Source organism: Triticum urartu, chromosome 1A (genome assembly GCF_056163025.1).
Source record: "Triticum urartu cultivar PI428250 chromosome 1A, HENAU_Tu73, whole genome shotgun sequence".
Classification (NCBI taxonomy): Eukaryota; Viridiplantae; Streptophyta; class Magnoliopsida; order Poales; family Poaceae; genus Triticum; species Triticum urartu.
In genome coordinates, this window is record NC_141873.1 from 18,600,348 (window position 1) to 18,615,133 (window position 14,786).

The 14,786-nt window shown below is 48.6% G+C and overlaps 1 protein-coding gene across 1 annotated transcript; it reads right to left on the reverse strand.

Moving 5' to 3' along the window:
- Positions 1-11,258: 11,258 nt before the first annotated feature.
- On the reverse strand, positions 11,259-13,273 carry LOC147988493 (COP9 signalosome complex subunit 1-like). The gene is made up of 4 exons (XM_087534937.1): positions 13,111-13,273; positions 11,907-12,211; positions 11,577-11,693; positions 11,259-11,481 (listed from the first exon to the last, which is right to left on the reverse strand). Exons 1-4 carry the CDS (start codon positions 13,271-13,273, stop codon positions 11,263-11,265), a joined length of 804 nt encoding a protein of 267 aa, XP_087391063.1. The 3' UTR covers positions 11,259-11,262.
- Between the last annotated feature and the right edge of the window lie 1,513 nt (positions 13,274-14,786).

Consider the following 14,786-nt stretch of genomic DNA (forward strand, 5'->3'; position numbering starts at 1 on the left):
ATTGGGTACGTTGTTTATGCTCTACCCCGTTCCGAGACAGGATTTCGACGGCGCCTCCCTGTTGTTCTCCAGATGCACATTCTCTCGGCATTTTGCCGAGACGTGTATTTGGAGAACAGCGGGGAGGTGCTGCCGAAATTTTGTCTCGGAATGGGGTAGAGCATGGACAACGTACTCAATCTACACATTCTCGGGTGGGATTAGGACCCATCTTTACCTATTAGAGATGTAGGTGGATTAAATGCCGTTTCTCGTCAACCCTGTAAAAAATAAAATATTGATGTGAGTAATTTAAATGAATCATTAATTTTGTTGTGTGGCTTCCAATAAAGCAGATATGGCAGATAATCAGTGGATGTATAGTGGGTTTTTCCGTTGGAATCAAGTAACAACAGAGTGGGTCGAGAAAACTGATGTGTTTTTGAAAGAGACATTCTGTAGTCCAATGAGGATGGTGCCAGAATGCCCGTGTGCCAGATGTAAGAGGCGTATCCGCAGAGATAAGAGTGAGATGACTAAGCACCTTCGCACGCATGGATTTATGCCCAACTTTAATATGCCGATAAACTTTGCCCAGCGGGACCGTGGTAGAGAGGATGTGATACGACAACGCGTCGCTGGTTATGAGGACGATGGGGTTAGAGACATGCTAGATGATGTCTTTGCTGCACAGCCAACACCTCCGTCACATTCAGCGAATGAACCGGAGGAGCCGGAGGAAACCGCAAAGGCCTTCCTGGAAATCTTGGCCTCGTCAAAGAAACCTCTCTATGAGGGTGCCAAGCTGTCTGTGCTGGATGCCATCTCGCAACTGATGGCAGTCAAGGTTGAGTACGGCTGTAGCCGAGGTTGCTTCGAAGCATTTCTGGGAGTATGGGCTAACACCCAGCCTGAGGGCCATGAACTGCCGAAAACCATGTACGGTACGAAGAAAATCATGAAGGCGCTCTCGATGGACTATGACAACATTTTCTTATTGTACACATGGCAATCATTTGATTCTTTTGCAGAAACTGGATCCTTCGCGGAAAGGGCCGTAAACCGAATGGCCTTATCACTGTCCTGTTGAAGGAGTTTTGGCCTAGCCTATTCTGCCCGCGGCCAGACAGGGACCCGCAGCAGCGGGTTTTGGCCACGAGCTGGGCCCACTACGAGGCTTGCAGCAACGCGGAGTACGGGACGACCGCTAAGGCCATGATCACCAAATTTTGGGTAAGTTCTCTTCTGAATCACTTGTCTTCAGTTTCGTTCATAGTTTATCATTGAATCACTCAACTCATGCCTTGTTTGCTTCTGGTTTATGCATGATTGCAGCAACTCTATAGAGTTCTTGACGAGCACAAGGCCAGAGCCGACGTGGTTTTGCTTGCGGCTGCGAAGAAGAAAGCTCGTCAGTTCCAGTACGAGATGCGCTGGGTTGCCGTCTCGCAGTACTACCACTACTACCTGCACCAAAAGATGACCAAAACTCAAGCGCAGAAGCTACGACTTACCTTGAGCAGGGAGCAGTTCATGATGGTAACTATTACTAACTTTTCATTGTTTCAAGCAGTCAACTATATGTTTCGTGCTCACATGTCATGCTTCCAAAATTTGCATAGGTTGTTCCTCATTGGTGCTATGGAAGGCATGACGGATGGGCGAGTTTGGTGGATAGGTGGCTCGGCGCCGATGCAGAGTTTGCTGCCAAGAGCATCAAGGCACGGGCTAACCGTGGAGACGACGGGACACACGGCCAAGGAAACAGGAACCACTGGGGCTTCAAGGCCATGAAGGTATATCTACTTGTGTTCCTCTGGGGTGCCCCTGCCTCCGTATATAAAGGCTCAAGGGGGGGTGCGGCCGGCCTAGGAGAGGCGCGCCAGGAGGAGTCCTACTCCCTCCGGGAGTACGATTCCTCCCCCCCCCCAATCCTAGTTGGAATAGGATTCACGGAGGGGGGGGAAGAGGAAGGGGGGCCGGCCCCCTCTCCTTGTCCTATTCGGACCAAGGGAGGGGAGGGGCGCGCGGCCCATCTCTGGCTGCCTCTTCTCTTTTCCACTAAGGCCCACTAAGGCCCATATATCTCCCGGGGGGTTCTGGCAACCTCCCGGTACTCTGGTAAAATCCCGATTTCACCCGGAACACTTCCGATATCCAAACATAGGCTTCCAATATATCAATCTTTATGTCTCGACCATTTCGAGACTCCTCGTCATGTCCGTGATCACATCCGGGACTCCGAACAACCTTCGGTACATCAAAACGTATAAACTCATAATATAACTGTCATCGAAACCTTAAGCGTGTTTCGAGAACGATGTAGACATGACCGAGACACGTCTCCGGTCAATAACCAATAGCGGGACCTGGATGCCCATATTGGCTCCTACATGTTCTACGAAGATCTTTATCGGTCAGACCGCATAACAACATACGTTGTTCCCTTTGTCATCGGTATGTTACTTGCCCGAGATTCGATCGTCGGTATCCAATACCTAGTTCAATCTTGTTACCGGCAAGTCTCTTTACTCGTTCCGTAATACATCATCCCGCAACTAACTCATTAGTTGCAATGCTTGCAAGGCTTAAGTGATGTGCATTACCGAGAGGGCCCAGAGATACCTCCCCGACTATCGGAGTGACAAATCCTAATCTCGAAATACGTCAACCCAACATGTACCTTTGGAGACACCTGTAGAGCACCTTTATAATCACCCAGTTACGTTGTGACGTTTGGTAGCACACAAAGTGTTCCTCCGGCACACGGGAGTTACATAATCTCATAGTCATAGGAACATGTATAAGTCATGAAGAAAGCAATAGCAACATACTAAACGATCGGGTGCTAAGCTAATGGAATGGGTCATGTCAATCAGATCATTCAATCAATGATGTGATCCCGTTAATCAAATAACAACTCTTTGTCCATGGTTAGGAAACATAACCATCTTTGATTAACGAGCTAGTCAAGTAGAGGCATACTAGTGACACTCTGTTTGTCTATGTATTCACACATGTATTATGTTTCCAGTTAATACAATTCTAGCATGAATAATAAACTTTTATCATGATATAAGGAAATAAATAATAACTTTATTATTGCCTCTAGGGCATATTTCCTTCAGTCTCCCACTTGCACTAGAGTCAATAATCTAGATTACACAGTAATGATTCTAACACCCATGGAGCTTTGGTGCTGATCATGTTTTGCTCGTGGAAGAGGCTTAGTCAACGGGTCTGCTACATTCAGCTCCGTATGTATCTTGCAAATCTCTATGTCTCACCCCTGGACTAGAACCACTGGGTTAGGCAGGACGGGGGCCCTGGGGGTAGCAATGCCACCGGAGCGTCGCACCGGCCCCTCATACATGTGGGATGGTGTGGTGGCATGTCCGAAGAGGCGGCACACGTCTCCGGGGTGTGCCCCCCCTCACGGACGGCGCCGCCGCCGGCACCTCGAGGGGGGAAACGGACGCGTCGGGTCTACACGGAGGGGATCTTGCTGTGGGTCTGGCGTGGATGTTGCTCCAAAGTGTTCCTATGGGCTGACCTAACACAACCGGGTGGGGAGGTCCCCTGGTCAAAGCCCGTCCGTGCAAAGTCAAAGGGCTAGATCCCGTGGTCAAACGCTACAGGGTTAGGCGGGACGGGGGCCCTGGGAGGGTAGCAATGCCACCGGAGCGTCGCACTGGGCCCTCATACATGTGGGATGGTGTGTTGGCATGTCCGAAGAGGCGGCAGGCATCTCCGGGGCGTGACCCCCCTCACGGACGGCGCCGCCGCCGGCACCTGGAGGGGGGAAACGGACGCATCGGGTCTACACGGAGGGGATCTTGCTGTGGGTCTGGCCCGGATGTTGCTCCAAAGTGTTCCTATGGGCTGACCTAACATAACCGGGTGGGGAGGTCCACTGGTCAAAGCCTGTCCGTGCAAAGTCAAAGGGCTAGATCCCGTAGTCAAACGCTACAGGGTTAGGCGGGACGGGGGCCCTGGGAGGGTAGCAATGCCACCGGAGCGTCGCACCGGCCCTCATACATGCGGGGTGGTGTGGTGGCATGTCCGAAGAGGCAGCACGCGTCTCCGGGGCATGGCCCCCCTCACGGACGGCGATGACACGGTAGTAGACGTTCTGCGGTAACGATGCGGCGTGAATATTAATAAATACTCGGAGGGCGATAAAATCATGAGTTTTTTACACGACATGGGCACATGTGCTATAGGACTGATGGTAATTTTTTCATAATTGTTTGTGATGGAGAAGTATCCGAACAATTCCCTCTACGCGGATTGCTCTTCGCGCGTCTACGACTGTGGCCGGCGGCCTCCGGGGGCTAGCATGCCGCCAAATCTTGCGTAGGCGGCCTCTCACAAGTCTGGAAGTGTTGTTGCGGTTGCAAACGCCCGGCACGGGTCTCTGGGGTGTGCCCCCCCCCCTCACGGACGGTGCAGTCGCTGGCACCTGGAGGGGGGAAACGGACGCGTCGGGTCTACACGGAGGGGATCTTGCTGTGGGTCTGGCCCGGATGTTGCTCCAAAGTGTTCCTATGGTCTGACCTAACACAACCGGGTAGGGAGGTCTGCTGGTCATAGCCCGTCCGTGCAAAGTCAAAGGGCTAGATCCTGTGGTCAAACGCTACAGGGTTAGGCGGGACGGGGGACCTGGGAGGGTAGCAATGCCACCGGAGCGTCGCACCGGGCCCTCATACATGCGGGGTGGTGTGCTGACATGTCCGAAGAGGCGGCACACGTGTCCGGGGTGTGCCCCCCCTCACGGACGGCGCCGCCGCCGGCACCTGGAGGGAGAAACGGACGCGTTGGGTCCACACGGAGGGGATCTTGTTGTGGGCCTGGCCCAGATGTTGCTCCAAAGTGTTCCTATGGGCTGACCTAACACAACCGGGTGGGGAGGTCCGCTGGTCAAAGCCCGTCCGTGCAAACTCAAAGGGCTAGATCCCGTGGTCAAACGCTACAGGGTTAGGCGGGACGGCGGCCCTGGGAGGGTAGCAATGCCACCGGAGCGTCGCACCGGGCCCTCATACATGCGGGGTGGTGTGGTGGTATGTCCGAAGAGGCGGCACAAGTCTCCGGGGCGTGGCCCCCCTCACGGACGGCGATGACACGGTAGTAGACGTTCAGCGGTAACGATGCGGCGTGAATATTAATAAATACTCGGAGGGCGATAAAATCATGAGTTTTTTACACGACGTGGGCACATGTGCTATAGGACTGATGGTAATTTTTTCATAATTGTTCGTGATGGAGAAGTATCCGAACAATTCCCTCTACGCGGATTGCTCTTCACGCGTCTACGACTGTGGCCGGCGGCCTCCGGGGGCTAGCATGCCGCCAAATCTTGCGTAGGCGGCCTCTCACAAGTCTGGAAGTGTTGTTGCGGTTGCAAACGCCTGGCACGCGTCTCCGGGGTGTGTCCCCCCTCACGGACGGTGAAGTCGCCGGCACCTGGAGGGGGGAAATGGACGCGTCGGGTCTACACGGAGGGGATCTTGCTGTGGGTCTGGCCCGGATGTTGCTCCAAAGTGTTCCTATGGTCTGACCTAACACAACCGGGTGGGGAGGTCCGCTGGTCAAGGCCCGTCCGTGCAAAGTCAAAGGGCTAGATCCCGTGGTCAAACGCTACAGGGTTAGGCGGGACGGGGGCCCTGGGGGTAGCAATGCCACCGGTGCGTCGCACCGGCCCCTCATACATGCGAGATGGTGTGGTGGCATGTCCGAAGAGGCGGCACACGTCTTCGGGGTGTGCCCCCCCTCACGGACGGCACCGCCGCCGGCACCTGGAGGGGGGAAACGGACGCGTCGGGTCTACACGGAGGGGATCTTGTTGTGGGTCTGGCCCGGATGTTGCTCCAAAGTGTTCCTATGGGCTGACCTAACACAACCGGGTGGGGAGGTCCCCTGGTCAAAGCCCGTCCGTGCAAAGTCAAAGGGCTAGATCCCGTGGTCAAACGCTACAGGGTTAGGCGGGACGGGGGCCCTGGGAGGGTAGCAATGCCACCGGAGCGTCGCACCGGGCCCTCATACATGTGGGGTGCTGTGGTGGCACGTCCGAAGAGGCGGCACGCGTCTCCGGGGCGTGGCCCCCCTCATGGACGGCGATGACACGGTAGTAGACGGATCAGGCACTCGCATAGTTACCGGATCAGGCACTCGGTAACGGTACCCCTCAGTCAGTTGCTCTCCTATGTATCACCTTTCGCGAGACCATAGAAAAAAATATACGTGATATTTTGGAAAATTGTTGTACAATATAAAAAAAAGATCATGTCATTAAAAATAATGTTTCAAACCATTAAAGAAAATGTATGGTACATTTTAAATAATGTTCATGCATGTAAAAAATATGTATAAGAAAACATTAAAATATTTATATAAAATAAGAAAACATTACAAAATTTATACAAAATAAGAAAAGTAAAAATAAAAATATGCATGGATGGATGTTGGATGTTAGATTGTTAGGTTAGATGTTAGATGTTAGGTTGTTAGGTTGATATATAGTTGAATGTTGGATGTTAGGATGTTAGATTGTTAGTTTGCATTATTTTTATCATGATGATCTTGTCATTTGAGATGTGCTCTAAATTGGTATAAGATGAGTGATTATTTTTATCATGATGATCTTGTCAAAAAAATTGAACCGGACAAAATTTGACACTTGACAAAATATGATTTTTTTTCATAGTTTTAAGTGTCAGTGCTTAATGTTAAGTAGCTATGTGAGATGTGCTGAAAAATTATGATATGATGAGTGGTTATTTAATCATGATGATCTTACTAAAAAAATTGAAGGACAAAATTTGACACTTGACGAAACATGATTTTTTTTTCATAATTAAAAGTATCAATGCTTAATGTGAGGTGATGACCTAAAATTTTTCACTCGGTGTAATTAACAGGATTTGTGGTGTTCCATCTTCGTGGAGTGATTGTCGACGTTGGAGGTGTTGGTCCACAATCGTCCGTCTCCTTTGATCGACTACATCGGAGGGTGAGCAACAATTCCATGACCTCATCCACTTTTTTCCATGTCACTAGATTAAATTTTCACATCAAGTCGCGTAACCTAGGTCTCCCGTCCGAAAGGGTTGCATCGATAAATATGCATTCAATTTCATATTTATCACCGCAGCTCTTTCGGATTGTCCAGCGCTTTCCACGGACAGCCCGAGGATGTGTAGATTGGGTACGTTGTTCATGCTCTACCCCGTTCCGAGACAGGATTTCGACGGCGCCTCCCTGTTGTTCTCCGGATGCACATTCTCTCGGCATTTTGCCGAGACGTGTATTTGGAGAACAGCGGGGAGGTGCTGCCGAAATTTTGTCTCGGAATGGGGTAGAGCATGGACAACGTACTCAATCTACACATTCTCGGGTGGGATTAGGACCCATCTTTACCTATTAGAGATGTAGGTGGATTAAATGCCGTTTCTCGTCAGCCTTGTAAAAAATAAAATATTGATGTGAGTAATTTAAATGAATCATTAATTTTGTTGTGTGGCTTCCAATAAAGCAGAGATGGCAGATAATCAATGGATGTATAGTGGGTTTTTCCGTCGGAATCAAGTAACAACAGAGTGGGTCGAGAAAACTGATGTGTTTTTGAAAGAGACATTCTGTAGTCCAATGAGGATGGTGCCAGAATGCCCGTGTGCCAGATGTAAGAGGCGTATCCGCAGAGATAAGAGTGAGATGACTAAGCACCTTCGCACGCATGGATTTATGCCCAACTTTAATATGCCGATAAACTTTGCCCAGCGGGACCGTGGTAGAGAGGATGTGATACGACAACGCGTCGCTGGTTATGAGGACGATGGGGTTAGAGACATGCTAGATGATGTCTTTGCTGCACAGCCGACACCTCCGTCACATTCAGCGAATGAACCGGAGGAGCCGGAGGAAACCGCAAAGGCCTTCCTGGAAATCTTGGCCTCGTCAAAGAAACCTCTCTATGAGGGTGCCAAGCTGTCTGTGCTGGATGCCATCTCGCAACTGATGGCAGTCAAGGCTGAGTACGACTGTAGCCGAGGTTGCTTCGAAGCATTTCTGGGAGTATGGGCTAACAGCCTGCCTGAGGGCCATGAACTGCCGAAAACCATGTACGGTACGAAGAAAATCATGAAGGCGCTCTCGATGGACTATGACAACATTTTCTTATTATACACATGGCAATCATTTGATTCTTTTGCAAAAACTGGATCCTTCGCGGAAAGGGCCGTAAACCGAACGGCCTTATCACTGTACTATTGAAGGAGTTTTGGCCTAGCCTATTCTGCCCGCGGCCAAACAGGGACCCGCAGCAGCGGGTTTTGGCCACGAGCTGGGCCCACTACGAGGCTTGCAGCAACGCGGAGTACGGGACGACCGCTAAGGCCGTGATCACCAAATTTTGGGTAAGTTCTCTTCTGAATCACTTGTCTTCAGTTTCGTTCATAGTTTATCATTGAATCACTCAACTCATGCCTTGTTTGCTTCTGGTTTATGCATGATTGCAGCAACTCTATAGAGTTCTTGACGAGCACAAGGCCAGAGCCGACGTGGTCTTGCTTGCGGCTGCGAAGAAGAAAGCTCGTCAGTTGCAGTACGAGGTGCGCTGGGTTGCCGTCTCGCAGTACTACCACTACTACCTGCACCAAAAGATGACCAAAACTCAAGCGCAGAAGCTACGACTTACCTTGAGCAGGGAGCAGTTCATGATGGTAACTATTACTAACTTTTCATTGTTTCAAGCAGTCAACTATATGTTTCGTGCTCACATGTCATGCTTCCAAAATTTGCATAGGTTGTTCCTCATTGGTGCTATGGAAGGCATGACGGATGGGCGAGTTTGGTGGATAGGTGGCTCGGCGCCGATGCAGAGTTTGCTGCCAAGAGCATCAAGGCCCAGGCTAACCGTGGAGACGACGGGACACACGGCCAAGGAAACAGGAACCACTAGGCTTCAAGGCCATGAAGGTATATCTATGTGCATGATGCATTTTTGTTCTTCTTTACCGTCATGTTCTTATGTATGGCTGACTTCTATTTGACGTTGTAGGAGGACAAGTTGAAGAGGCCGCTCTCAGACATGGAGTCGTGGAAGCTGGCCCGCGAGCGGAGTCATCGCAAGGAGGGCGAGAGACAGTACTACGGCAAGACCGAGGAGCACCTGGGGTCTTACATTCATCACTATCAGGAGTTGCATCCGGATGTTCCTGTTGCTGAGGTCGCCCAGTCTCAGATCGACGACACGGCGGTGGTGGCCATCCAGGGGAAGAAGAATGGCCGGTATCCGTGTTTCGACGGCTTGATCACTCCTTCGATCTCGTACACACGGCTTCGGGCTACCAACCCGAGCCAGTTAGAGAGTACGGGGCGTTCACAGACTCCCTTAGCCCGCCAGCATGCTGTAAGTACTTCCTCTTTATCTTTTTCTATCTAGCATTCTCAGTTTATTTTCAGCATTGCTCACTTAGAAACAACCTAAATTATGTAGGCATATAAGGAGTTTGTCGAGCATAGGAATCTCGAGGTGCGGGAGTACTTGAAACGAGTGAAGGCAAATGATGATTACAACCGTTAGATGATGACGGTTAGTTTTGCCCTCTTAAAACCAAGCTAAATTTTTGCACTTTCATTCCTTCTGATCTTCTAGTTTGCTTGTTTAACTAACATTCAGGCTATGTTGGAGTCTTGGACTAACCGCACGGATCCACCACAAATGGGACCCCCACCACCACCTGCGGGAGAACCCCCACACGTGCCCACGTTCGATGAACGGGTGGCACTAGGCAGTGATGGTCCGGTTAGTACATTTGCCTAACTACTGGCAAACTAGTTCTCGTTCATGAAACACTATCATATCATATTTACCGTTAGAATCTTTTCTGAAACATGTAGGGGACCGGTGGCTCGACTCCTGCTCCGTCGACCCCAGTCACTCCGATCTGGCAGAGTGGTGGTGGTCGCGATGGCGGTTTTGGCGAAGGTGGTGGTGGTTTTGGCGGAGGAGATGGTGGTTTTGGCGGAGGTGGTCTTGCTTGATGATTCCGTGCATGTGGCCATCGTGCCATGCCTTTCATATTCCTACTTTTATGATGTTTCATGTCTTGCACTACTTTTATGTTCATGAACTTCCGTCGGTGATGATCTTTAGATGATGTGATGAACTTGAGTATGTTTAGATGATGATGGTGAACTTGAGTATGTTTAGATGAACTTGAGTATGTTTACATGATGAATTGTCATATTTCTGCATAATTTCATATTGTTCTGTTTTGAAATGCTGTCAAATGAATTGGAAAAGAGAAAACAGGGAAAATAAAAAAAACTATGCCTACGGCAAAGTCGTCGGCATATATACGCCCAGGAGTTACCAGGGCTTGCCACGTGGCACATCTATGCCTACAGCAAAGCTGTAGGCATAGCTGATAATCTATGCCGACGGCTTTGCCGTAGGCATAGCCCTGCTGCCAGGAGGAACCAGGAGATGACACGTGGCAGAGATATGCCTACGGCAAAGCCGTCGGCATAGATTCATCTATGCCTACGGCTTTGCTGTAGGCATAGCCCTGCCACCAGGAGTACCACGGGTTGCCACGTGGCAGAGGTATGCCGACGGCTTTGCCGTCGGCATAGCTCTGCGACGTGGCATTGCGTGATTCGTCAGCGCTTTTGACGGTGCCGTCCGTTGCCGTCAGACGGAAAACACTGCCGACGGCTATACTATGCCGACGGCTGACGTCAGGCTGTCGGCATAGGCCCCTATGCCGACGGCTATACTATGCCGACGGTCTGACAAGACTACGCTGACGACATCTACGCCGACGGGCCTATGCCGACGGCAACCGTAGGCATAGATCTATGCCGACGGCCTAGGGGTCTATGCCGACGGCCCGTGGCCGTAGGCATAGACCGCGAGTCCGGTAGTGGCGACTCAGAACATCAGTCTCATTCTGTACCATGACCTCACAATGTGGGACACCCATATTGAAGGGCCTAATAATTTCTAGCAACCGTTGTGCTACTGGATAACAATTGTCAGTCGTCGCCTTTTCTTTTATAGAACTAGCTATTTTGTTTCCCTTAGTTACTAGGTTGAATTTGATACTGTCCAAGGAGAAAGAAAGGAAAAGGGTTGAAGGTTGAAAGTATCATTTTAATTATGTGAGACCAACACTTGGACTGATGAGCACTAATCCTCCTACTTGTCACATAGTTTCCAGTATTGAAAAAAGAACATAAACTTATCAATAAAATTACAAAGTGTATATTCTCTCCGTACTCTTACGATATAGCAAGAACGTAAAATTGCAGCACACATATGCTATATGAGCAATAAGATGTAATAAGAACCACCACTCTGAACAGGTGGCCAAGAACAATATAAAACAGTAAAATCTGTTCAATGAAATCATACCACGAATCAAAATCCATAACCAGCTTCTTCACTTCAGGCATTTGATCCAGCAAGGGGTAGAATTGATTGTTTTCAATAACCCTGACCTGTAAATATAAAAACAATCATGTTTTGAGTTTTGACTGTCACCATATAAATGGCACCAAACAAAAGATAAAGAGAGAAAGAACAAGGATTGAACCTGCAGCTCTGCGCGATCGAAAGAAGCAAGTGCACAAAGTGTACCATAGAGAACCACATCTTGTGGAGCCAAGACTTGCACATAGTTCCTTCCCAGTTTAGGTGCTGCCTCGATGAACTTCAGGAAACGCAAAGTATCAGCAAACAAGTTGTGGGTTTATCAAGAATATACTATAGCAAATGAAAGATGCACTGCATGGACGGATCTAACAAATATGTCGGGAGGGCATGACATTCAAATATAAAGTTAAATTAAATCCTAAAGCATACAGAGAACGCCTTGAAAATTTACAGGTGCAAGGAAACATAGCAGGATTTCTTGAGGACAAACCGTATATGCAGCCATTCCGTAGTCTCCTAGTCCCATGTAGGCTAAACCTCCAGCTGCTCGCAGCTTTGATGTGGTTATCGCATCCAAGGGGCCTGGGGTTAGCTCTGCTTTCCTAACATAGTCAGCAACATCTTTGAACTGTCTCAAGTCAATGTTAACCAGAATCAGCTTCATACACATCTGCACTGTATTCTTTGAAGTGCTGCAGTAGCAGCTCGTCTTGGCATAGCTCTGTGCGGCTTCGGAAAGATGACCATGAGAATAGTACAAATCACCAATCTCGTTATGCGCCGCTCTGATACTTTCTGTGGACATATTGATCTGCATTTATAGAAGGAGCATTATGCAGTGTGCCTTGCCCTTGCTTGATACATATATGATGTTACCATACAACAGAATTAATGAACACACCAAGCCGACCACTATCATACATCGATCTATATATTAGGTTAATTGTTATGAGTCAATATAATAGATGCAGTAATTGTTGGTCCTACAGCATCTACAGAATAAGTAGATCCTACAATGGGCTAACCGCTGCGCCACACCCAATCCTTAAAGCAGCAAGCAGACCACAGGCAAGATTAGTTACTCAGAGAAGTCATACTCATCGCCTATGTTAATCACGCCCATATTAAGATGAGGATATGGGATTGTTGCCCCCTGCCCTCATGCCGCACCCACAAGGAACTAGCAGATGAAATACACAACAGAAATAAGAAACACTGCTGTAATATAGGGAATCAATTGCCAATGCATGTCGTGGCTATACTTGACACTTGCTCTCTTCACAAACAATGCTTTTATGGCATACATATATAGACATTAAATTAAAGAATTAACAAAAGATCAATAGATCTGCTATTTGGTTCACTGGTATGACAAAATATAGTAGAGGCAGTAATTGTTGATCCTACCTAGAGCATCTATAGAACACCTAATTCCTGCATTGGGCTACAAGCTGGCCACACGCACACCACCATATCGCTAAAGCAGCAGAGCGTTGGCGTGCGAGATTACTCAGAGCGACCTGAAAGCCGCACGACCCTATCTGTTCTTCTCAACCATTCCTGCGTGCCAGGCCCAGGCGACGCACGGAGATGAACCGGACGAAATTCGCATGGCAAATAGGCCTTCATCGCGGGACACCAACGCGTCCAAACTCCAAAGGCGCGCCGCCGAAAGGGAGGGCGAAAAGGCGCACCTGGTGCCCGCAGCGCCTCCAGCTCCAGCGCCTCCGCCCCGCACCGGTCGGCGACGAACAGGAGGCGCGCGAGGCGGGCCCGGCCCGCGTACCGGGCGGCGTACTCCTCCAGGCTCAGCTTCTCGACGGAGACCAGGTCCGCCGCGGCGTCGGGGGCCGCCATGCTGAGGATCGCCCGCCTGTTCGGGGGGTTGGGAGAGGTAGGAGGAGGGGGGGAGGGAGAGGGTTTATTTCTTTCTCTTTCTGGATTGGAATGGAGGAGGAAGGAAATGGGGCGCGGTCTGGGTTGGAACAAACCGGGATGGTATTTTCCTCGGATTGGAATTGGTCATGGCTTTTTTTTTGGGCCTGTCGTTCCATTTCTGGCCCATCATTTTGCTAACCAATCTTTTGAGTGCTACTAGTATAAAAGCTTGGCGGATTGTTCATTTGTTCTTACTCCCTCCGGTCCTTTTTTGTCTGCATATAAGTTTTGTTTGAGGTCAAGTATTTCTATTTTGATCAAACTTATAAATTCATAATGAAATATATATATATATATATGGTATTGTATATGTTGACATTTTTTAGTATAAATTTGCTCAAAGTTTGTAAAGTTTGACTTGACACAAATCTAATACGCGGAGTAAAAATGACCAGAGAGAGTACTACAAAAAATGTAGTCCTTCTCCTTTCAAAAAAAAATGTAGTCCTTGTTTAAGTGTAGCTTCCTCGGCCCCGGATTGATCATGTAGTTGTATTAGAGGTTGTCGTCTGGTGTATTGATTGACCTCCCTCCTAACAATATTTAGCCAATGTAAGATCGATCTCCTCCCCCCTCGCCTCTCGCCATCACTCTGGCACCATTGGGTAAGGGATGGATTTTCACCTCTCATTCTTTCTTCGCTTGGCTTTGGTCTGGCGGCAATGCCACTCGAACGACGATGGTGGTGTCATCTCAAATAAAAATCCTCCGACTCTAATCATGTCCCGGCTACGTTTGTTATAGTGTTGCCGAAGAGTTGGGAGTTTTTGTCCCTTTCATTCTTCATGGATGTCTGGTTGGTTATTTCTGGTGTCTGCCAGTGTATCTTTATGTGGTGGCCCCATCTCTTCCCATTTGTCTCTCACTGATTTCCCATTTTAGTGGGGGCCAAGCACCTGCAGCTTTGTCTTTCTAAAATGTTGCTTTATTGTGCATAGTTACAACATTTTGAAAGTAAAAAAATGAGCAATTAAATTTCAAAAGTTAATATGTTTCAAAGTTGAAATGCGGAAAGTGGACTTGGGAAATTGCAAATTTTGAAACTTAAGAAGTTTAAGAGTTCCAAAAAAATAAACTCTGAAAGGTTGACAAGAATTTTAAAAGGACAATAAGTTTAAGAGTACTACATTTCTGAAGTTGCTAAAAGGGAAAAGCACCAAAAATGGAACGATTTCGAAAAGGAAAAAACGCTTGTCCTTAAATACACCGCAGGGAAAACTGGGAATGCATCCAACAATAAGCGATGTCCAAGAGTGATATATATGTTACTGTCTCTCCTCAAAACAAAAATACTTCTGACAACCAAAATGTATTTCTACTCATAAACATTTGAGTTGAGTCCATTACCCTTAGACACGAACTCCTTTGGACGAGAAGAAATGTATATGTACTCGTAAACAATGGGCACGTGACTAGAGAGGAAGCATCACCC